This window comes from Malassezia sympodialis, genomic scaffold, assembly GCF_000349305.1.
Source record: "Malassezia sympodialis ATCC 42132 genomic scaffold, msy_sf_18, whole genome shotgun sequence".
Taxonomy (NCBI): domain Eukaryota; kingdom Fungi; phylum Basidiomycota; class Malasseziomycetes; order Malasseziales; family Malasseziaceae; genus Malassezia; species Malassezia sympodialis.
Genome location: NW_017387816.1, coordinates 115,190 through 138,036, shown reverse-complemented (window position 1 = coordinate 138,036; position 22,847 = coordinate 115,190). Strand labels below are relative to the sequence as shown.

Below are 22,847 nucleotides of genomic sequence, written 5' to 3'. Positions count from 1 at the left end.
CAAATTTTTAGAGTGGTACCCCAACGATTCTTCTTTGCACAAGAGCATGGACTCGACCCAGCTGGCCGGGGCGGAGAAAAAAGATGCGCAAGATATAGAGGTGCAATTGGATGATACTGGGACATTCAAGGACGAACTGAGTATTTTCAGTTCTCTCAATCGCATTGAGCGGTACCTCGACCGGAAAATCGGCCTCGAGGCAGAGCCTGTTGAGCGGAAACTTCCCGAGCAGCGTCGCGCGACCAGCTGGAGCCAGCAGCTGAATATTATATTTCTATGGGCATCGGCGAACATCACTCTTTCTCCATTTTCCTCGGGGTTCCTGGGCTGGGAATTTGGGTTGTCCCTGAAAGAGTCGCTCCTGTGCTGCATCTTCGGCACCTTGATTGGATCGTGTGCGCCTGCCTACTGTGCAACGTTTGGTGCAGCGACGGGCCTTCGTCAAATGTCTGTGTCACGATACAGCTTCGGCTGGTATCCTAGCAAGCTGATTTCGTTGGTAAATGTCGTCCAGCAAATTGGCTGGTCTGCTGTGGGCGTCATCACTGGCGGTCTTGCCCTGGAGGCGGTAGCGGATGGCCATCTTTCTGTCGCAGTGGGTATTATCATTATTTCGGTGGTCGTTCTGGTGATTGGAATGCTGGGACTGCGTGTAATTTTACTGTATGAACGCTATGCCTGGATGGTACTGTTTGTTGTCTTCATGATTATCTTCGGCGAGACGGCCCAATATGTCGATAATAAAACACCTACGAGGCTTAAAGGTTCTGCCTTTAGTGGCGCTATCCTCTCGTTTCTCTCTGTTGCGTACGGCTACAGCGCGTCATGGTCACCGGTGGCCTCTGACTATTACGTTCTTTTCCCTGCCAACATCAGTCGTGTCAAAGTCTTTCTTCTGAGTTTGGTGGGTCTTACTGTACCCACGTGCATTTCCATGTGCGCAGGCGCCGTCACAGCGAGTGCGCTCAATACCAATCCGGCTTGGAAAGAGACCTATGAAAGCGCTGGTGTGGGGATGTATCTTCGCGATATCTTATACCCCATTGGTTTTGCCAAGTTCCTACTTGTTCTTCTTGTACTTTCCAGTGTCGGCCTCAACCTAATGAACACATACAGTGGCACGCTGAGTGTCCAACAAATCTCACCGATCCTTGGCAAAATTCCTCGATTCCTTTGGTCGGTTGTTTTCTTTGGTGTCATCATCGCCTTGGGTCTGGCTGGTCGCAGGCAACTTAGTGCGTACCTTGAAAACTTCCTCGATGTCATTGGCTATTGGAGCACGAGCTACGTGCTTATCATCTTTATGGAGCACGTCTTTGTGCGCAAAGCCAACTTTGCTAACTACAACCTCACCGATTGGAACAACCCTAAGAATCTTCCACATGGCATTGCCGCTATCATCACCTTTCTGGTGGGCGTCGTTTGCTGGGTCATGGGCATGTCGGAGACGTGGTACGTGGGCCCACTCGCTCGCCTCTTTGATGGCATGGGTGGCGACGTGGCCAACGAGTTCACGCTTGTCTTTACGTGTGTTGCATACCTGCCCCTACGTTTCTTGGAACTGAGAATCTTCGGGAAATAACTACATAGCAAACGCTATGCAACGTCTTAAACATGATACAAGTATAGACGCAGATCTATGGGAGTTCTAAAAGTACCTGTCTGGCGCGTGTATAAGGCCTGCCTCCCTAGCATACGTCTACGCCGACGGAGCACGCGACTTGATGACCTCGCCGTCTTCAATCTCTAGCATGTCGTACGCCTTGATGGCCTCCAGGGCGGCTTTCTGGCCACTGGCAAGCATACCTCCGAACGAGGCGCCCATGCGAGGGTGTCCGTCGAGCTCGCTCAGCTCCATACCGCCCACCACGGCACCAGGGAAGATCTCGCGTGTGTTGTTAACAATCAAGCCTTCCGAGGCGTTCATGTCCAGCGGGTTCATGTCGCCCAGCTTAAGCAGACCGGCGCTAGCCAGGCGCTTGACGGTGAACGCGCCAAACGGACCATCGTGGCCAGCGAACGAGCACACAATAGGCGCCGTCATCGTCTGGGGGTCCATGCAGCTCTGAAGGCCGTGCGCCATGCTGACCAGCGTGTAGTTCGTCACGACGCCATTAACACGCTGACGGCCGTCGCCGTCCTTCTTGATGATCAAGTCCTCGCAGCAGGTGGCGTTGAACAGCTTGACATTGGGCATAAGCAGGATCTTGGACAGGATCGTAGACGTGAAGAGCGCGGCGTGCTTCACAACAACATAGGCGCCCTCGTCGTCAAAGGGGATGCCCAGCTCGGTGAGCAAATTGTGCGCAGGCTTGCGGATAACCATGGCCGACTGGAGCTGGCCGCCGAGCCACGCGCCACCGCCTGGCGCCACACCCGCCTCAAGAATGGTGATGCGCAGGTCGGGGCGATTTTTGCCGAGTGTGTACGCGCAAGTGAGGCCAGCGCTGCCAGCACCGATGATGATCACGTCCGACACGGCCGAATCCATCATGTCCTTGTAGTAGCGGCTGGTCATGGCACGACTCGTGTGCGCTTCCTTGATATCGGCGAACACATAGTGGCCCTCGTAGTCCTCGACTGGCTCCTTACCGGGGACAATGGGGACGTGCTGCTTGTAAGGCGCCACATCGGCGCCCTTGAGAGAAGCCGAGCGGTTCTGGATCGTAGCCAGGTGCTGCTTCAAAGCATCCTGCGGCCAGGCAGAGCCGTTGGGAAAGGCAGGTTGGGTGGCGGTAGCAGTAGGGGCCATGATAGTAGGTCGGAACACGGGCCTTTCGTCCGACCGTTATCTACCGAAGGGTCCCACCCCAACCATTCCGGGGGGGGCCGGTGAGGGAACATCGCCATTGGCCCCTGGGCCCGGTCCATTTACATAAGCTCGTGCACGTTCCTACATCCAACAAAAAGGCGTATGTACCTAGGTGTCTACAAAAGGGCTGTCTTGCTCAGTTTGTGCTTGTGCTTGAGGACACTGCGGTGATACGGATTCTTACCCAGCTCACGCACCTGATCATCTGACAGGATAGCGCCGTCGATCAGAGCTGTGATGTTGAAGTTGTGGTCCAGCTTGAGTTGGCACAGCAGGTCGTAGTTGGACATGCTATAGGCGTGGTGCTCCAGGAAGTTCATGTAATCGCTCAGCTTGCACAATCCATCTCGACGGCCCTCACAGCCTTGGTTGCCGTCAAGTGGCACGACGGCATCATTCAGCTTCGCACGGATGTAGTCCGTGGTGCCGTTATCATCGTCGCATTCCATTACCTCGAACACGAGGCGCGCGCCGAATGGCGTAACACGGCTCGCGCGGTATCGGCGGTTCGGGTTCATGTGGTCGCCGGGCAGGTCGTCGCCGATCTGCCTAAAGTTGAGCGCGGTGAGGATCGTCAGGATCACAACATCGTGCGTAAAGTCCACGTACAGCGGCTGGTGCATGGGGAAGTAGGTCGGGTTGCTGTCCAGTGTCGAGTTCTGCGTCGTCTGCGGCCCGTGGAAGCCCGACCCCTTGAGGCGCGAGAGGAACTCCGTCACCCAGCCGATGCCCATAGCGCGGCCACCAATGCTCATAAAGCCAAACACGCTTTGGAACGTGAGGTCCTGGTCGTATTCGTACTCCTCGTAGTCCTGCTTGGTAAAGATCTTACAAAAGTCTGAGTAGCCCTGCGACACCGTCTCGTAGCCACACAGACCGATCATCGTGATAATGTCCGACTTGGAGAACGACACACCTTTCACGTTCTCTTGCAGACGCTTCTGGGCATTGCCAAACGCCTTGGCGCGCCACTCGAGGATGCGCAACGCCTTGGGCGAGAACACGTTCGGGCAAGTCATGTACGGCGCCAGCGTGTTGTTCTGCAGGAGCGTCTCGGTAAGGACCTCGATGTGCGCCTTATCGGCCATGTCCCAGCCGAAAAACCCAAGTGCCCAGTAACGCGCCGAATCGATCATGCGGCTCTGCGACGTCGTACGGAGGACGGGCTTTTGCTTCGACTGCTCCAGCAACTGGGCATACTCGTAGTAGTACTTGACACCCGAGTCAAAAAGTTCCTGCGCACCGAGGTGCACGAGAGCATTCTCGCCAAGCTGGTCCTTCCAGGAGTGCAGGAACCCGTAGTCTCCCTGCGCCTGGAGATTGCCGAGCTTCTGGGCCAGTCCAAGCTTGGCATCCAGCAAGCCGGCTCCCGTCGCTGGGTAGCGCGAGCCATGGCGGTGGAGGATGTGCGCCTGCTTGATGCGACACTGCTTCGGCACATTCTCGTAGCCGTGCGTCTCGGGAAACAGGTCGTCGGCCTGGTGATACGGCGACGTGGAACCCAGGTTCCGGAAAATGTCATCGGATGTCGCATGGTCCTGCTCAGCGTTCAGCGGCACCCAGCGCATCTCCACAGGAGAATTGTGGTTCGGTTTGCTCGTTTTGAGCTGGTCCGCCTGCGCGAGAAAGGGCGGCGCGCCATACTTGACAGAACCCTGGAACCCAACGTCCGTGGGGAAGGTTTGCGACGACGTGCCAGTGACATTGTTCCACGGATCGGTCGGCGTGCCGCGAGCCCAGCATACCGACACCGTGGCCAAAAGAGCGACAAACAGCTTCATGACGCTGGAGAGGGGTGAAGCGTAAACAGTAGCCGGCAATGCACCCACATGCCGCGGGGCGACCCGCGACGCGTCCCTAGGTTTGGCACGCGATTTATCGGCACGTGCTCCCACTGCAGGAACTGCGCAGGGGCCCCTTGTCCAAAGCACGGTCGAGTGGTACGTCCCCCTTCAGCGCGATTCATCCGCAAGCCAGTGCCATTCGCAGGTAGCACAGCACGTTTTCAATACCATTCAGTGCGCCGTTCGATGGGCACCATAAGCCGACCACGAGTGTCATGAGCCGCGTACCTGGCTCCATCGATTTGCTGACTACCAAAGGACATCATCAGACTAGACACTGGAAGGCTACAAAAATGGATGCTCTGCCGTTTCTATATGACTGGCATAGCTAGTTAGCGCAGGCGACTCCTACGTACAGCCGGCGGCTCGCGTCCCGACGCTGAAGGTCTGAGAGCGCACGTGCGCAGGCTATGGTGGAGGGAGTTGATCACATGCGGCGCGTCGACAATTTTAAAATGTGCGAGACCACGTTGTCCAGTGACATTGAAGAGTGAATAGAGTCTAGCCAATCAATGGGAGGGCGTTAGTTACCAGTTTGAAATACCCCCTCTTACGTTGTTATTGTGCTGTGGGTGTCCGTATATGTAGCACCGCAGACTGAGTCTGAGCCCCCACCCAACACTACCATGTTTGGCTTCAAGGTGCTCCTTGCGAGCGTGGCGGCGGCCATTGCTGTGGTGGGCGTGTCGGCCAACAACTCGAACCTCAAGCAGATCGAGCATGTGATTCTCTTCATGCAGGAGAACCGTGCGTTCGACCACTACTTCGGCACCATGGCCGGTGTGCGTGGCTTCAACGACCCGAACGTGCAAATCAAGAGCAACGGCAAGAGCATCTTTGAACAGCCCGTGAACAGCAGCGCGAAGCCCCAGCCCCCGAAGGGCGTTGACTCGCTCATGTACTGGTACCTGAACCAGGCCGGTGATGAGTACGTCAAGGCGACCGACTGTGTGGTCGGTGGCACCAACGCCTGGGAGCAGAACCAGGCGGCCTGGAACAAGGGCAAGAACGACAAGTGGATCGCTGAGAACACCCCCTACTCGATTGGCTACTTCAAGCGCAAGGAGCTCCCCGTGCACTTTGCGCTTGCCGAGGAGTTCGTGGTCGGCGACGCTTACTACGAGAGCACCATTTCGGCTTCGGACACCAACCGTGCCGTTTGGGTCTCGGGCACGATCAACTCGCCCGGCAGCCCGCCCGGTGGCGAGCCTCTCAAGCAGGGTGGCCCCGTCATCGACGACCACCGTGCCCCTGGCTGTGAGAAGAACTCGCGCGGCGAGCCCATGGCCTGCCTGCCCGCCAAGTGGAAGACGATCCCCGAGTACCTTGAAGAGCAGGACATCTCGTGGCTGGTGTACGAGGACACGGACAATGGCTACCACAACTTCCTGGAGCAGTTCGAGCAGTACGAGCAGGCTCTGATTTCCCAGGGCCCTCTCGCCAAGCGTGGTATCTACCGCCCTGGTCTGCACAAGTTCTTCTACGACCTGAAGAACGGCAGCCTGCCGCAGGTGTCGTACATTGTGCCTCCGATTGAGATCTCGGAGCATCCCCCGAACCTGGTCAGTGACGGCGCGTGGCTCCAGCAAGCTGTGGCGAATGCGCTGATGGAGAGCGACTACTGGAACAAGACTGCGTTGATTGTGTCGTACGACGAGACGGGTGGCTTTGCCGACCACGTCATGGCCCCGCACGCCCCGAAGGGCACGCCCGGCGAGTGGATGGAGGACCCGTACGACCACCACCTTGGCCAGGCCCCCACCGGTCCCGGCTTCCGTGTGCCGTTCTACATTGTGTCGCCGTGGACCCGCAAGGGCGGTGTCTTCACCGAGCACGCCGCGCACGAGAGCCAGATCCTGTTCCTGGAGAAGTGGTCGGCGGCGCACGGCAAGAACTGGACCTCGAAGGAGATGAACCCCTGGCGCCGCAAGCACATGAGTGACCTGCTGAATGCCTTTGACTTTGGCAACCAGGACACCAGCGTGGCCAACGTGCCCAAGGTGCCCGCTGCCTCGAAGGACCCGGTCACCAAGCTGTACAACGGTGTGCCCAAGTGCATGAAGAAGTACAAGGGTATGAACCAGCCCCCTGTGCCGTACGGCAACCAGACCGAGCTCAAGCACGGCTACGACGTCGAGAAGGGCTACAAGCAGATCCGTGGCGAGCTTACGGAGGGTCGCTACCTGACGCTCGAGACCTACTCGCACGCGCTCTCGCACAAGGGCAACAAGCTCGGCTCGGCGAGCTCTTCGCACCAGAAGAACTCGGACGACGAGCTGTTCGTTGTGCACTGGCTCGGCCACCAGCCCAAGGACCACCGTTTCCACATCGCCACCTCGGGTGGCAAGAACGCCTCCTACGTGAAGGACGACCTGTCGCTCACTTCGAGCAAGAGCCAGGCTGGCACCTTCACTTTCGACTACAAGAGCTCTGCCAAGGGCTTCACCATCAAGGTCGGCGACAAGTACCTGTCGATGGACGAGGATGGCAGCGTCAAGACCGTCAAGAACGGTGCGACGACCTTCACGCTGTACAGTGTGACTAAGTAGGGTTTTTAATTAGGGTGTGTGTGAATCTATGTCTTGAATGTCCTCGCCCTCGCCCGTGCTAAAGCCGTACCATGCAATGGTCGTGAGGCCGATCAGGGCACTGATAATACACGTGATAAAGGTTCCAATCATCGTGCCGGTCCAGCCGGTCACCAGCGGCTGCGCAGGCGGGCGCAGCGCGCCGAAGGAGGTCGTAGAGTTGAGGACGCCGCCTGCATTGCCTGCCGTGGGGTAGCCAAGCTGGCGGCACTGCTGCGGAATCACGTCGGGGACGTCGATCGTCCGTGCGACCTGGTCCGGAGCGACCAGAACCAGCATCGCCAGGCCGGACGACAGGTGCCAGTCAATGTGGCAGTGCAGGAACCACGCGCCGGGATTGTCCGCCACGAAGCGCAGGCGCGCACTGCCGCCCGCCGGCACCACAACCGTATCGCGGCGCACTGGATTGGGATTCTCGCCCTCGATAAACGGCGGATTGTCGGCCGGGTCATCGGACGTCACATCGTGGCTCTTGTACACGACCTGGAATTGTGTGCCGTGCATGTGGAACGGGTGCGATCCGGCGTCCCAGTTGTAGATCACGAACTCAACGATGGCCATACCCGGCGCCACAAACGCACCACTGGACGGGCCATACAGCGCTGGGTTCATGGCGATGGAGCCCGTCTCCGACTTCATTGTTAGGAGCGACGGCGTCAGTGGGGCCACATACGTGACGTTGTTGAACGATGCATAGTTCATGCCGTCCTTGTACGTCGTAAAAAAGACGTTTAGGTCTTGAGACACAGTCGGTACGAGGGGCTCCATCGGCACAATCGGACGCAGCTGTGTGTCGTTGAACGCATCGTAGGTATCCAATGTAGCACGGCCGACGCCGAGTGGCGCATTCGGAACGCCGTACGAGATCTTAGTGCTCACATTAAGCTGCAGCTCGTCCGGCACATTATCAAACATGTCAGGGTCCATGTTGGCATGCAGTGTCCAGCTGTGCGACGTGTCATTGCGCGCACGCACCAGCACCGAATACCGCTGTGCCACAGAGAGAGAGACGGAGTCGACAGGGAGCGCCTCCATATCGACGCCATCGGCCTCGATGATCTCCATATCGTGGCCCTCGATCCACACGTGGAACATAGCAAGGGCGGCCATATTGATCATGCGCAGGCGGTACGTCTTGCCCGGCTCAAAGGTCAGCTGGACATGATCGTTGAAGCCAGGGAGGTACTCGGCCGTGCCGTTCGCCGGCGTGTGTGCCATGTACACGAGCGGCGCATCAGGCACGGGCTCCGCGCCGCCGGGATTCTTGGGGTTCATAAACTCGTTGTGCAGAAGGTCGTTGTGCTCACGATGGTACCAGTCGGCCAGGATAATCGTGTAATCGTCGTCGTATGCGTGTGCCTCGCCCTGTGCATTGTGGATAATGTTCGGCAGGCGGAAGCCATCGACGTACTGGCCACCATAGTGTCCATGCATCCAGTATGTACCCCACTGCCGCTGGCGCTCGGGCGGACTGCTCGGCGAGTTGAGCGGCTCGTATACGAATGACTCACCGTCGGGGACCGGGCACTGCGTCAGCATCGCGGCGCCGTCCATAAAGTTGGTCCGGTTAAAGAACATGCCGTGTGCATGAAGCGTGCTACCTGTGCCATCGCCAAACCGGTTGTGGAAGCGGATCCGCACCGTGTCATCCGAGTTCACATTGACAATTGGCGGTGGAAATTGGCCATTGATGCCGATAGCGCGCCGCGGCTGCAGACCGTCGGGGTTCACATTCTCGACGTAGCCGACAGTCCAGTCATACTCGACTGGTTTGGCAAATACCGCGGCTGCCATACAGACGAGAGCCATCGCGACATTCTTCCACATCGCGGGCATCGTGGAACGGCTCACAGTGCTGCCTCCGCGGCGCGAGGCCGGCTAGCTTCTGCCGTCTGTCATCGTTCGTTCCTGCGCCGGGCAGGATCATCGATGGCGTAGTTTATCTGATTTGTCAAGCTCCAATCAAAACGCGCGCACATTGCCCATCATTTTGCTCGTGGTCGACGATTCGTCCCAGTGCGTGAACGCCCTGCGCATGCGTGCACAGGTACATCAATCTGCTGCACGGCTGCTATCGATGGAGCCGGCAAGGTAGACCTCGGCTCTATGCCGCGCTACGGCTTGCCCGCCTCCTGCCATGATGTCGGGGCCCTCCGGCAATCGTGTGTTTGCGCCGACGATCTTCTTTATCGCCTTCCGTGAGGCGCTAGAGGCCGCGCTCGTCATCGGCATTCTTACAGGTATGATCGAGCGCGTGATCGGCAAGAACCGGCATACGATCGATGACGGCAATCGCCGCCTCATTCGCAAGCTGCGCTGGTTCGTCATTGCAGGCGCGCTCCTGGGACTCCTGATTGCCTTTATCATAGGCGCCGTCTTCCTCGCCATCTTTTACACCCAGGCAACGGACTTGTATGCGCGCTCCGAGGAGCTCTGGGAGGGCATCTTTAATCTGATTGCCGTTGTGCTCATCACGCCCATGGCGCTCGTCTTGCTGCAGGCAGACAAGTCGCGCGAAAAGTGGCGTAAGAAGCTGGCCAAGGCTTTGAATGGCCTGACCGAGGCGCGCCATGAGGCCGTGGAGAGCATCCGCTCACCGCCTGCGGAGGTATTGAGCACAGATGAGACGCTCTCGCCCCTGGAAAAGACCGAGAGCGATGGAACGCAGGTACCCGAGCTCGTAGCGCCGGCCAAGCGCTCCTGGGCGGAGTCCGCGCGATTGTGGGTGCGCATTCTCCGCAAGCCCTTTGAGGGCGATGCCAAGGGACCCACGGCCATGTTTGTCATTCCGCTCATCACGACGCTGCGTGAGGGTCTCGAGGGCATGATATTTGTCGGCGGCGTATCGCTGGGCCTTCCCGCGTCATCCATACCCCTCCCTGCGATCGTGGGCGTGCTAGCCGGCCTGCTCGTGGGCTTCATCATATTCCGCTCGCGCTCCATCTCCAGCGTCAAGCCGTTCCTGGTCTTCTCGACGTGTGCACTGCTGCTCATCGACGCCGGCATGTTCTCCCGTTCCGTGTACTACTTCCAGTTCTACCGCTACGTGCAAAAAGTCGGAGACGCGGCCGCCGAGTCAGGGAGCGGCGCAGGCAGCTACGATGCACGCAACTATATCTGGCACCTCGACTGCTGCAACCCCGAGGACAAGACAAACAACGGCGGGAGCGGCTGGTCCATCCTCAACTCCCTCGTGGGATGGAACAATACAGCGACGCTCGGCACCATTCTGGCGTACATCCTCTTCTGGGTGGCCATCGCGCTCTATATAGGTGCTTTGCTCATCTATGAGCGGCGCAAGCGCATCGCGCAGAAGCGAGGCTAGGTCTATCACATGTCACACAGGTGGAAGTTCGAGTCGTTCGTGTCGTGCGCGACAATGGCACACAGCGCATTGTCGTCGATCGAGTAGATGGCACGCACCGCGCCGGGGCTCTCGCCCTGCTCCAGGTTATACGGGTGGCCGTCAGCGAACACGGGCAGCTCCAGCATCATCGAGGCATCGTCACAGGCACTCGACATAGGCAGGCCCTCATAGTCCTTAAACTGATGGGGGTAGCCCGAGTGGCGGTTCTCACGCGGCGCCTGCTGCACCTGCCACATGATCTGGCTCACATCAATGTCGCCGCCGTTACCGCAGTGGGCGATCTACTGTAAGTAGCATTCACATACCTCATCACGGCGGGTAAGGGGCACGGCCGAGGCCACAGCGGCGAATGCAAGGACCAGAGCAGCAATCTTCATGAGAGCAGAGGGACACCCAAAGGCGGGGTCGACTTCTTATAGCCCGTCCTGGGGGTCCAAAAGTTTAATTATTCGCACGTGGGGCCTCGGCAGGCCTCCGGAGCAGGCTGATTGGCGACCCCTTGCAACTATGCTTACCATCGATCAGGTGCTGTCAGAGCCGATCCCGGCACTCGCGGACGCCATTGTCGTCCAGAGCCGGGACGAGCAGTTTGTGCCGTTCCACTTTTGGAGCGAATGGCTGCGCTGTGCAGCCGAGTCTTGCGAGGTGCATGACAAGCTTCTTGCACTCGCGCATGCTCTCCAGTCGCATAACGTGCGCGAGGTCGAGGGCCAATGCCTCTGGACCGACCTGCCCACGCTCCCGTGGGCCATCCGCGAGGCGATGGATACACTCGCGGACGTACGCAAGCCCACATGGTTCGTGAGCATTCACACCTTCTTCGCTCGCTGCGCCGCTGACGGGCTAGTTGATACCGCCATGTGGGCCGCCGTGCTGTGCCGAGAACTACTTGAAGACGATACCGTTCAGCAAAAGGATGTGTATGTGGCCGCTGTGGATGCCTGGATCCAGCATGCAGGCGCCGTCCTATACAACGACGGTCAACCTCATCATACATCGTCGCCCATCTGTCGCCCCGGCAAACTCTGGAGCGGGCCAGGTGGCTACAGTCCTGAGCGCCTAGACTTTTGGAATAAGCGCCTCGATGAGCTTGACGCGCAGGACTCTTCGTTGGACGTGCCTACGAACCGATTCCCCCATGCGTAATACCTTGCCTAAATTTGCACTATTATATACCGTGCCTCCGTACGCACGCGACGCAAGATACTAGTCGGGTCATAGAATTGGATAAACATACTTGTAGTGCCAGGCCAAATCAATGAAATCGGCCGGTCTGCTCCTCGATCAGCTCTGGCGAAGGAGCAGCATGAAGTCTTACATGCCGTTCACACACGACTGCTGCCTGTTACCTCCGATGGCCTAGTGCGCATGCGCTATGAACTTCCTAGTTCTCTTGCACATTCTCAAACACAATGCTATTGTGCTACTACTGTGTTCCTGACATTATCTTTTGTGGCAAGGCGTGTAAATCCCTACATAATGGGCAGAGCACATCCACCTAGGTAGATCTCGTCGCTGCTGGAACGTAGGAAGTATCCCTCAGAATAGGTCAGACTAAGCTAGGTCAGGCAATTACCAGCCTTCAGACTGAATGGGAGGGAGGCGTCAACGTACAGCCTGCTAGGGGACGACAGGTGTGACTCAAAGTGGAGGAGGCTTAATATGAGTGGGTCAGTCAGGGCATATATGCACAAAGAGTGCACAGACCTGCATATCGTATATATGTGGGTCCTATTTTAGGTGGCGGTCTGCCCTCCTCGCAGGAGCAGAAAGGACGCGTAGTTAGAAGATTTGCCACCGAAGTGGCAAAGTTAGTTTTCTCCCAACCTCCATCAATATGGCATCTGTCCCACACTTGGCGCTTTCCTCCACGCTTCAGCATGTGGCGGAGACCAAGTTGGCGAAGTTGGCTCAGCGCCGTGCCGAGCTGGATGACTTTTGGCGTGAACATCTTGACGACGAAAGTATGCAGTTTCGCGATGTGGACAGTGTTCGGCGCCTCTTGAAGGCCATGAAAGAAAGAGGCCACAATTTCCAAGATAATCAGTGGCCCTGTTGCCTGGCCAGTTTCTTGGATCATGCCGAGAAGAGCCCTTTCGTACGCCCCTCACAAGTGACGGCATGGGGTAGGTCGCTCATGCTGGAGTTGGAGCAGAAGCGAGCCCGCTACGAAGTGACAGAATTGTTCAGTAAATTGGTTCTGCAATGGATCCAGAATCCTGTGAGTGGACAAAACTCGACCGATGACTTCCAGTCGGCTCAAGGTCGTTCGGAACTTCGAGAACAGCTCAACACATGGAAATCATATGCTTTCGATGAAAGATTAACGGACAAAAAAGAGATCATGGAGTATTTGGATAACTTATTTTTGGGAAAGCAACAGCGCAGTGTCTTAAAAGAATCACCTTTTGATCAATTACGCAGTGCCATTGCCAAGTTTGATGAGGTTTCTATTGACAAAAATACTATTCGCGTTGCAGTTCATGCTTTACTCAAGGAAGACCTATTCACTGGAGAGAAGCGCGATGCGTTGGAAGACTTAAAAACCAGAGATATTGTGATGGAGGAAATTGCAGATGCTCTCCGTTCAGACCTAAACGCCTTAGATTGGTGGTCCTGGCAATCAAATGCCATTCCTGTGCATCTTCGCAGGCACATCAATGGTCGATTCCGTGTGTACATGGATGAGGAGATCTATCAAGCCATATTCATCCAAATCGTGGGCTCGTTCTGGGCCGTTTTCTTAAAACGAGTTCTGAAAAGGTTTGCTATGTCTCCTGCATGGTTAGAGAAAAGCGCCTTCACCAAGCTTAGCAAAGAACATATTGAAAAGCGCAAAAATTTTCTAGGGAAAAAAGCCGAATTGAATCAGAGAAATGAGACTATCAACACCTGCCGGTGGAGAACGTACTGTGATCGTTTCTTTTTGTCTCAATTACCATCGTCGATGGAGCAGGGTACGAAGGGGGGATACAATGACGACTCGGATGGAAATGATGCCAAGGATATGTCTCCCAGTGAAATTAAACAGAGTATGCTACGTCTCATTTCTACGGAACTCTTAATGCAAAAACATATTCACGGATCGGCTACCTACTTCCAGACTGATTTCAAGTGGTTTGGACCTTCTATCCCTCACACTACCTTGCTTGCGTTGTTTGAGTTTTTCCACGTACCTTCTAAGTGGATCGCTTTCTTCCAAGTATTTATGCAGCCGACGCTTCAAGTGGAAGAGGAAGAGGGGTATGATGAGCCAAAGAAGCGTGTGCGAGGCATCCCCATTAGCCACACGCTTAGTACAGCGTTTGGAGAGCTTCTTCTCTTTGTCCTGGACTTTGCTGTAAATCAAGAGACGCAGGGCTGTAATATTTACCGTTTCTTTGATGATATTCATTTTTGGGGACAGCCCGAATCGTGTGTCAAGGCATGGCATACCATCCAGAACTTTAGTCACATCATGGGCCTCACACTCAATGAGGAAAAGAGCGGATCATTTCAGTGCAGTAACCCTGGAATGGATACGAAGATACCGAACAGTCTTCCGACTGGTGAAGTCCACTGGGGCTTCTTGAAATTGGTGGGGAATGGCGAATGGCAACTGGATCAAGAAAACTTGACGCACCATATAAACGAAATGGCTCGCCAGTTAAAGTATTGTGACAGTGTCCTGTCTTTCGTCCATGCTTATAATACGTACATGCGGTTCTTTATCAACAATGCAGGTCATCATGCCAGTTGTCTTGGCCAGCAGCATGCCAGCTCATTAATCGATATGGTTTTACGAGTTCAAAGGTCAGTGGCAGAAATTTTGTCCAATTCGGGGCATATCGATGTTATATCCTTCATACGTGAAAAAATCCAGGGAAACAAGGACTTGAATTTGGTTTCGTCTGATCTCTCGGATGCTTTCTTCTTTTTCCCTACTGAGCTGGGTGGCCTGGGTCTTAGCAACCCGCTCCAGCAACTAATTGATATTCGCCGGTGGATACATATGGATCCAGAAAACATTATCTTATTGATTAAGGAAAGAGAGAAGAAGGCGTACGAGGAAGCTTTGGAAAAATTTGAAGGGGGTATGGTCCATGATATCCCACCAAAAGCGCCTACGACACCTTTGACATTTGATGATTATTCAAAGTTCCCTGAGGATGGCAGCCAAATTTGGTACGAAATGTATGAAGAGCTACAGGACAGGATAAATGTCTCTTCTCTAATGTTGACGGACGATATTAAAACTGCAGCGCGGAGACTGGAGCAAAATGAGCACACAACTATTTCTATGCACCACTCCTGGGCCATCCAGATGTATGGTGCCGAGGTTTTGAATCACATGGGTCGGCTTGCCTTTGGTGAGCGTGACCTAATGCCCCTTGGATTGGTCAAGGTGCTCAGCAAAGAGCGCTTCCGGTGGCAAGCATAATTGAGTAAGCCTGGAACAGCTTCCGAAAGTAGCAACTCGTCAGTAGTGGAACGTGGCCCGAGCGGTGTGGAGGACCTGTAAGATGCAGGGCTGAAATTAAAACAGGTCGAGTGGAATGCATAAACGTTGCCAAGGTAGAATGCTTTACAGGCATCAGTTAAGAGCACACGTCATTTTAGGATAGGGCTCGTCACGATCTGAGCATATGCATATCGATTTACCTCTAACTAAAATAGTAGGCAACGCTTTAGTTCATCCTCATGTGAAGGGGCTTCCAGCAGGCTAAGCAGAATCACTCCGCGCTTGGACCGATGTAAACTCTACTTTGTAGAGTCAATAGTTGGACCTGATCTCCTCCAAAGAGTGTTCAGCAGCAGTCACCAAACTTATAAATGCTATAGTTCCCTGCCTTCCATCAATAACATGGAAGCTGCCCCTCACCTGGCTCTCTCTTCCACGCTACAGCATGTGGCAGAAACGAAGCTGGCCAAGCTGGCTCAGCGCCGTGCCGAGTTGGATGAGTTTTGGAGTAAGCATCTCGATGATGAGACTCTACAGTTCAAAGATGCAGATAGTGTCCGGCGCCTATTGAGAGCCATGGAGAATTGTGACCACAAGTTCCGTGACGAGCGCTGGTCGCATAATCTGAACATATTCTTGGATCAAGCCGAGAGGGATCCTTTTATACGACCATCACAAATTGCTGCGTGGGGTAAGTCGCTTTTGTCGGAGCTGGAACAAAAGCGGGCCCGCTACAGTGCCACCGCCTTGTTCAGCAAATTGGTGTTGCAGTGGATCCAGAACCCAGTGTCCGAACCGAGCTTAGTGGACAAAAATGAGTCAATACATGGCCGTTTAGAACTTGACCGACAGCGCGAAATATGGGAGTCGTATGCCTTTAATGAGAAGGTAACGAACAAGGCAGAAATTTTGGAATTTTTGGACAACTTGTTCATGCGGAACTACAAAAATGGCTTGCCGAGGAACAGTCCCCTTGGTAGTCTACGGCGGTCAATTTCTGACTTTGACATAATTCCAATTGATAAAGAAATTATAAGGGTGGCGCTTCATGCTCTTCTGAAAGAGGATCTCTTTGTAGGGGAGAAGCGCAATGCCTTGGAAGACTTGCAGTCCAGGGATATTATCTTGGATGAGATTGCAGATGCTCTGCGCTCGGATCTAAGTGCCTTGCAATCGTGGTCGTGGCAGTCTCGCCCCATCCCTGTGCACTTTCGAAAAAATATCAATGGCCGATTCAGAGTTTATATGGATGAAGAGATTTACCAAGCAATTTTTATCCAAATTGTAGGCACACATTGGGCAGCTTTTCTGAAAAGGGTGCTGAAAAGGTTCATTACTTCTGGTGCATGGCTGGAAAAGCGCCCAACAACCAAGCTCAGCAAAGAATGTATAAAAAAGCGTATCAATTTGGTCGGCGAGAAACGCGAATCAAGTCGTAGAGAATTCGCCATCAACAACTATCGCTGGAAGACGTACCGGGACGTGTTCTTTCTTTCAGAATTGCCGTCTTCGGTTGAAGAAGGCACAAAGGGGGGATACTGTGAAGAAGACCCTGATGATCATATAAATATTGATACACTGACTGATGTTAAACAGCGTTTGCTTCGTCTTATTACCACCGAGATCCTCTTGCGAAAGCAATTTTACGGTTCAGCAGCCTACTTCCAGACAGATTTTCAGTGGTTCGGACCTTCCATTCCCCATTCTACTTTGCTAACACTCTTTGAATATTTTGATGTGCCTCCCAAGTGGATCGCGTTCTTCCGGGCGTTTATGCAGCCGACACTTCTAGTGGAAGAAGATGATGGCTATAGTGAGCCCAAGAAGCGCGTGCGTGGTATTCCGATGAGTCACACACTCAGTACAGTCTTTGGAGACCTGTTGCTTTTTGTCTTGGATTATGCTGTAAACCAAGATACGCAAGGCTGCAATATATACCGAATTTTCGACGATATCCACTTTGTTGGTCAACCGGACTCGAGTGTCACGGCTTGGTGCACCATCCAGAAATTCACACACGTAATGGGACTCACGCTCAATGAGGAAAAAAGTGGCTCCTACCTGTATCTACCTCAGAAAAATGATACTTTCCCACCACATGCTCTACCCCTGGGCGAGGTTCGCTGGGGTTTCTTGAAACTAATGGAGAAGGGCCAATGGCATCTGGATCAAGAACTCATATCCCGCCATATAAGAGAGATGATACGCCAATTAAGGAATTATGAGTGTATAATGTACTTCGTTCATGCCTATAATACATACACACGGTTTTTCATCAATAATGCTGGATATCCATCTGAATGTCTGGGCAAGAATCACGTATATTCGGTGATTGACATGATTCAAAAAGTGCAAAGAACCGTGAGTGAAGCGATATCGGACTCGAAGCATAGCGACGTGGTCTCGCTACTACGTGAAAAAATTCTAAATGACAAGACCATGGATGCTGTACCTTCTGATCTACCAGATGCCTTCTTCTTCTTTCCTACATATTTGGGCGGCTTGGGGATCTACAACCCGTTCGTATCCTTGACCGAATCTATTCCGTGCTTTGATGATCATCCAGAGAAAGTGGTCGAGAAATATGTGGATTATGAGAAACAACAGTTCGAAGAGGACCTGGAGAAATTGGATGCTGGAAAAGTGTCTGATCTTCCTCCGGATACACCCTATCCCCCGCTTACCTTTGAGGAATATATTCAATCACCTGAGGATGGTAGCAATGTTTGGCTCAATGCATATCATGAGCTACAATCTAATACCGATGCTCGGTCGAGTATGGTTACTACACTTGACTTGGAAAAAGTCATGCGCAGTCTTAGACGAGAGGAAAAAACAGATGTGTACAATGACCATTGCTGGATCATTCAGATGTACGGCGCCGAGGTTCTAGGCCGCATGGGACGACTAGCTTTTGGAGAGCGTGATTTAATGCCTACTGGATTGTTTAAAGTACTTCGCAAAGAGCGTGCGCGTTGGCAAGTATGAAAGTATATTCCGTTACCCCGACCGTAGAAATACCTAGTGAAGCACCATGTGGCCCGAGCGGTGTGGAGGTCGGGTGGCAAAGGCCGGCCCGCATCCCACATTCTTACCACCATGGAGTACGCGAAGTACGTACCGGGATACTCACGAAAGCTTGGGTCATTCGGGTTTGAAAGTATCTCGCATCATCCTTGGATGCATGACCTTTGGGTCGAAGAACTGGAGCGAGTGGCTTCTTGATGAAGAAGAGTCTCTAGAGATTATTCGCCACGCCTATGAGAAAGGTATCAATACGTGGGACACGGCCGATGTGTACAGCAATGGCAAGTCTGAGGTCATCGTGGGAAAGGCGCTGACCAAATTCCAAATTCCTCGCAACCGTGTGGTGATCATGTCCAAGTGCCACTTTGGTGTGAGTGACGATATGGAGCAAGGTCCTGCCTTCCTTAGCCCGAACGACGGCGAGTTTGTCAACCGAGTGGGTCTCTCGCGCAAGCACATCTTCGATGCCGTGGAGGCGAGTGTGAAGCGCCTGGGTACCTATATTGACGTTCTCCAAATTCATCGTCTGGACCGCGAAACGCCTAAGGAGGAGATCATGAGGGCGCTGAATGACGTCATTGAGAAGGGCTGGGTCCGCTACATTGGCGCCAGCTCCATGGCTGCATGGGAGTTCCAGCAGCTTCAGAACATTGCGGACAAGCATGGCTGGCACAAGTTCATTTCCATGCAGAACTTTTACAACCTCTTGTACCGTGAAGAGGAGCGGGAAATGATTCCTTATTGCAAGGCTACCGGTGTAGGCCTTGTCCCCTGGTCGCCGATTGCGCGGGGTGTGCTTGCGCGCCCGTGGTCCGATCGCTCCTCTAAGCGCGAGAGCTCAGACGGCATGCTTCAACGTCTCCTTCGTAACTCGGCCAAGGAGGCGGACCAGACGATTACGGACCGTGTCGAAGAGCTCGCGAAGAAGAAGGGTGTGTCTATGCCCCAGATAGCCACGGCATGGACGCTTGCCAAGGGAACGTATCCCATTCTTGGCATCAACAAGCTGGAACGCGTCGACGAGGCCGTGGGCGCCCTTCAGGTAAAGTTGAGTCCCGACGAAATGGCCTTTCTAGAAGAGCCCTACGTGCCGAAACCAGTGGCGGGCTATTGATTCGCTTGGGGTGCAAGTGATCCTTGGGGCCACACAGAGCCGATAAGGCCAATGTAAGGCTCTCATGTAGACCGTTTCCTTATCGAGTTGTGGTCATAACTCACATGCCGTCTCTGTAGGCTATGTCTTGCTCATGAATGCTCACAAGAATTCGTTTCTACACGGATGTGGACCTCCAGAACGTTTACCCAGAAGTGTTGCCAGATCCATAGGTCTGCACGTTTTTACGAAACAGATGCCATCAAGAGGGGCCATGACCGAGTGCTCTTTGCGCATGAAGGTCATCCTCAACCAACGCCTGGACTGGGGTCAAGCCATGCCTGTCTTGTAAGCCGATGGCGGTTATCCTGAGGAAAAACGCTCTGTCATTACGGAGCTTAAGCACATGCCAGGTATAGTCATGGCGGCATGGCCTGCGGCATCCGTAGCTAGCAAATAGGGGACGTGGTCTGTGCGTGTGGCGTGACAAGCAAACCAGGCTGTGACGCCTTAGTCATCCGTGAGCACACACCATGCGGCTCATTGTGGCGTTGGCATGGGTGATGCTAGTCGTGGCAGTCAAGGCCTCTGATATGGCTCGTGACATCGGCAATGACGTCTCACGCGCCATAGGTGGTGCAACGTCAATAGTCAATGGTGCGTGGACCTACTCTGACATGGCAGGTGCGGTCAATGGTGCCGCCTCTGCATTCTCCCAGGGCGCGTCGCAGGCCACCTCGGCGTACTGCAACGCAGTCTCGCAATCTTGTGGCCAGCCAACTGTGTCTGCGAAGAATCCGACGCAGTCCTACTCGGGCGCCATCGGCAAGGTGTATACCTACGGAGAAGCCGTCTCGGGTGCCCCGTCGATTCTCAACCCGGCGGACAAGGACCATCCTGCTGGCTCGACCGTGGGCGTCGGAAAGGCGCCAGCAGATGGTAGCGATGCACGCCGCCAGGCTTTGACGACCTCGAGCTTTGTGGGCCTCGCCTGTGTAGTCGGCGCTATTGGCGCTATGGCCGTATTTCTATAGATCCCATATTGTACAGCAGGCGCCGCTCCGGCGCACTACCCGTGCTTTCCCCACAACCTTATGCCACACGCAAGCTCCCTGCGGGTAGCGCTGCTTAAGCAGCAGGCTGATGCCTCTCCAGCCGTGCATGCTGATGAGGACGAAGAAACAGATGGGCTGGGTGACCTTCCCTCCAGCAGTGGCATGCGGCCGACGGTGCCGCCTGCTCTCGCACCCGGAGCGTTTGGGCCGCTCTCTTCTGACGACTGCTTTGCCGTGGCACTCGAGCTCGATATTCCTTGCGGCGCGGGCGATAAGAAGGCCACGTTGCGGGCCTACTACACGCCGCCCAAAGGCGGGGCGTCGAGAGGCACGACCGTATTTGTGTGCCACCACGGCGCAGGGTTCGGTGCCCTGTCCTATGCGCTGACGGCCCGTTCCCTCTCGCACCAGACTGGCGGCGAAGTTGGCATCCTGGCGTACGACTGTCGAGGGCACGGGCGCTCCAAGTTTCCGCCAGAGGTGGTCAACGACATGTCGCTGGCCGCGCTAACGAGCGACCTTGTGCAAGTGATATATACCCTATTTCCCGACGCGGCTCAGCGCCCGTCCCTCATCCTTCTCGGCCACTCGATGGGCGGCGCGGTGGTCGTGGAAGCAGCGCACGAGCTCGAGAGCGACACGCAAGTGCGCGTGCTGGGCGTCGCTATGATCGACATTGTCGAGGGCACATCGCTTCGGCTCCTCCCTGACATGGCGAACATTGTGCGGCAACGCCCTGAGGGCTTTGTGAGTCTCGAATCCGCGATCCAGTGGCACATCAAGTCGCGCACGATCCGCAATCCTCAGAGCGCGCGGCGGAGTGTGCCGTCGCTCGTGCACGAGGCGCGGGGCTATGCGACGCTGCCGTGGCGGTGGAACGCCGACCTGCTCGCTACAGAGCCTTACTGGCACGGCTGGTTCACAGGCCTCTCAACCAAGTTTCTCCGCTGCCGCGCCGCGCGCCTGCTCATCCTCGCCGAGACGGACAACCTCGACCAGACACTGATGATTGGGCAAATGCAGGGCAAGTACCAGCTCGTCGTGAGCCCCCACGCAGGCCACTGTGTGCAAGAGGATATGCCCGAGCAGACCGCAGAGACACTCGCGCACTTTTGGCAGCGCAACGACAGGCTCCCAGCCGGCTTGCGCCCGGTCGGCCAGGCGTGATGTAGCATACACACCTCCATTCCTATAGCAGGCGCTCCTGCGCGCGGCTGGCGCTGGCTCCGAGCGATGACCGTCGAGTCGGGCGTCGATGCCCTTCGCGAGGCTCACGGCCCAAGCGACCATGGCGAGGAGGACGTAGACGATTTTGGCGACTTTGAAGAGGGCGACGAGCTCGCCCCGGCCGCGGAAACGGAGGCGAAGCCTGAGCCGAGCGAGCCAGGTGTGGGCTCGCTGCCCCTGTCTGACGACCCGGAGGACGCGGCGCTGAATGACGGCGTGCGTGCACTCCTTCCCCCCGACTTTTTTGACATGCGCACACCAGGTGAAGGTGTCGCGCCGAACATTGCCATCGAGGGCATGCGCCTAGTCGAAGGCCCCTCGCAAATTCTGGTGTCAGAGCAGATCCGCGCGCTCTACCGCGCGCTACAAGTGGACAGTGTGCCCAGTGCACCCCTAGACTGGCGCAGATCGTACACGCGGCGGCAGTCGCTCATTGCGCTGGGCGTGCCCATCAACCTCGACGAAGTGACGCAAGAAGTGCTCCCGCCGCTGGAGCTGCATATCCCTACGCCGGCGAGGCCCGCGGCCGCTGGTACAGACACGCCCAGCGCGCCGCCGCAGCGCGTGGATACCCAGAAGCCCGAGACGTGGGGCGAGCGGCGGCGGCGCGAGCTCAATCTGGTGGAGCCGGAGGTGCCGATGCACCGCATCGATGTGCTGCGGCAAATCTCAGAGGAAGATATCAAGCTCAAGACGCAGCCGGAACTGCGCGAGCTTCTTCGTGAGATGGACGGACTTTCTACGCAACTGGGCGAGGCACTGCAGTACTACTTGACGCTGCGTGACGCATTCGCATCCGATGGCGAAATATACAACGGCATGATCCGCGATCTCGTGGCCGGCGCCTCGCACAAGCAGGCCGCGCGTGCCAAGACAGAGAAGCGGGGCGGGCTCATGCGCCGCGGGTCGCTGCGCAGTGACAGCGGGTCGCGCCCGGGCACGCCCCAGGCCAAGTAGTGTACATCAGAGATCCACGCGCGCGGCGTACGCGCGCGCAATGGCATCGGCGTCTGGCTCCACGTCCCACGCGGGCGGCGGCGGCTGCGTGCACGGGAGGATCGTTCCCTTCCGCTTGCCGTCTTCATACGCCTCGTTCCGGACCAGCAGCGCATGTGCGTGCTGCGAAATGTGCAGATACGGCACGACGCACCGTGCACGGTCGCACATGCTGTGCTTGGCTGCCTCGTCGTAGCCGATCAGTGGCCACGTCCCATCACGGTGCCACGCGCTCTTGAGCAGTTTCGTCTGCGTCAGCCGCATGCACGTACAACGATCCACAGCGGCAAGCCGCGGGGACGACCTGCCTCCGAGGGCAGCGCCACGCGCCGTCCGCTGTCGAGAGCCCGCTTCACACTTGCTAGCATGCCCTGCATCTCTGCTAGCTCTTCTGCAT

The 22,847-nt window shown here is 55.7% G+C and overlaps 10 protein-coding genes across 10 annotated transcripts; 6 read left to right on the top strand and 4 right to left on the bottom strand.

Annotated features, from left to right (window-relative positions):
* Window positions 1-445: 445 nt before the first annotated feature.
* MSY001_3140 (uncharacterized protein) lies at window positions 446-1,582 on the top strand (the record flags this gene model as incomplete). Its single annotated transcript, XM_018885033.1, has 1 exon — window positions 446-1,582. One exon carries the CDS (start codon window positions 446-448, stop codon window positions 1,580-1,582), a length of 1,137 nt encoding a protein of 378 aa, XP_018741633.1.
* A 117-nt stretch (window positions 1,583-1,699) lies between these two features.
* Window positions 1,700-2,752, bottom strand: MSY001_3139 (uncharacterized protein; the record flags this gene model as incomplete). The annotated part of the gene is made up of 1 exon (XM_018885032.1): window positions 1,700-2,752. The coding sequence occupies one exon, from the start codon at window positions 2,750-2,752 to the stop codon at window positions 1,700-1,702; it is 1,053 nt and encodes a 350-aa protein (XP_018741632.1).
* Window positions 2,753-2,928: 176 nt separating this feature from the next.
* Window positions 2,929-4,593, bottom strand: MSY001_3138 (uncharacterized protein; the record flags this gene model as incomplete). Its single annotated transcript, XM_018885030.1, has 1 exon — window positions 2,929-4,593. One exon carries the CDS (start codon window positions 4,591-4,593, stop codon window positions 2,929-2,931), a length of 1,665 nt encoding a protein of 554 aa, XP_018741631.1.
* A 689-nt stretch (window positions 4,594-5,282) lies between these two features.
* On the top strand, window positions 5,283-7,205 carry MSY001_3137 (putative phospholipase C; the record flags this gene model as incomplete). Its single annotated transcript, XM_018885029.1, has 1 exon — window positions 5,283-7,205. One exon carries the CDS (start codon window positions 5,283-5,285, stop codon window positions 7,203-7,205), a length of 1,923 nt encoding a protein of 640 aa, XP_018741630.1.
* Window positions 7,206-7,214: 9 nt separating this feature from the next.
* MSY001_3136 (uncharacterized protein) lies at window positions 7,215-9,071 on the bottom strand (the record flags this gene model as incomplete). Its single annotated transcript, XM_018885028.1, has 1 exon — window positions 7,215-9,071. The coding sequence occupies one exon, from the start codon at window positions 9,069-9,071 to the stop codon at window positions 7,215-7,217; it is 1,857 nt and encodes a 618-aa protein (XP_018741629.1).
* A 313-nt stretch (window positions 9,072-9,384) lies between these two features.
* MSY001_3135 (uncharacterized protein) lies at window positions 9,385-10,569 on the top strand (the record flags this gene model as incomplete). Its single annotated transcript, XM_018885027.1, has 1 exon — window positions 9,385-10,569. The coding sequence occupies one exon, from the start codon at window positions 9,385-9,387 to the stop codon at window positions 10,567-10,569; it is 1,185 nt and encodes a 394-aa protein (XP_018741628.1).
* A 5-nt stretch (window positions 10,570-10,574) lies between these two features.
* On the bottom strand, window positions 10,575-10,988 carry MSY001_3134 (uncharacterized protein; the record flags this gene model as incomplete). Its single annotated transcript, XM_018885026.1, has 2 exons — window positions 10,575-10,892; window positions 10,917-10,988. 2 exons carry the CDS (start codon window positions 10,986-10,988, stop codon window positions 10,575-10,577), a joined length of 390 nt encoding a protein of 129 aa, XP_018741627.1.
* A 7,163-nt stretch (window positions 10,989-18,151) lies between these two features.
* On the top strand, window positions 18,152-19,193 carry MSY001_3133 (uncharacterized protein; the record flags this gene model as incomplete). The annotated part of the gene is made up of 2 exons (XM_018885025.1): window positions 18,152-18,165; window positions 18,191-19,193. 2 exons carry the CDS (start codon window positions 18,152-18,154, stop codon window positions 19,191-19,193), a joined length of 1,017 nt encoding a protein of 338 aa, XP_018741626.1.
* Window positions 19,194-20,266: 1,073 nt separating this feature from the next.
* On the top strand, window positions 20,267-21,394 carry MSY001_3132 (uncharacterized protein; the record flags this gene model as incomplete). Its single annotated transcript, XM_018885024.1, has 1 exon — window positions 20,267-21,394. The coding sequence occupies one exon, from the start codon at window positions 20,267-20,269 to the stop codon at window positions 21,392-21,394; it is 1,128 nt and encodes a 375-aa protein (XP_018741625.1).
* A 66-nt stretch (window positions 21,395-21,460) lies between these two features.
* On the top strand, window positions 21,461-22,411 carry MSY001_3131 (uncharacterized protein; the record flags this gene model as incomplete). The annotated part of the gene is made up of 2 exons (XM_018885023.1): window positions 21,461-21,830; window positions 21,852-22,411. The coding sequence occupies 2 exons, from the start codon at window positions 21,461-21,463 to the stop codon at window positions 22,409-22,411; spliced, it is 930 nt and encodes a 309-aa protein (XP_018741624.1).
* Between the last annotated feature and the right edge of the window lie 436 nt (window positions 22,412-22,847).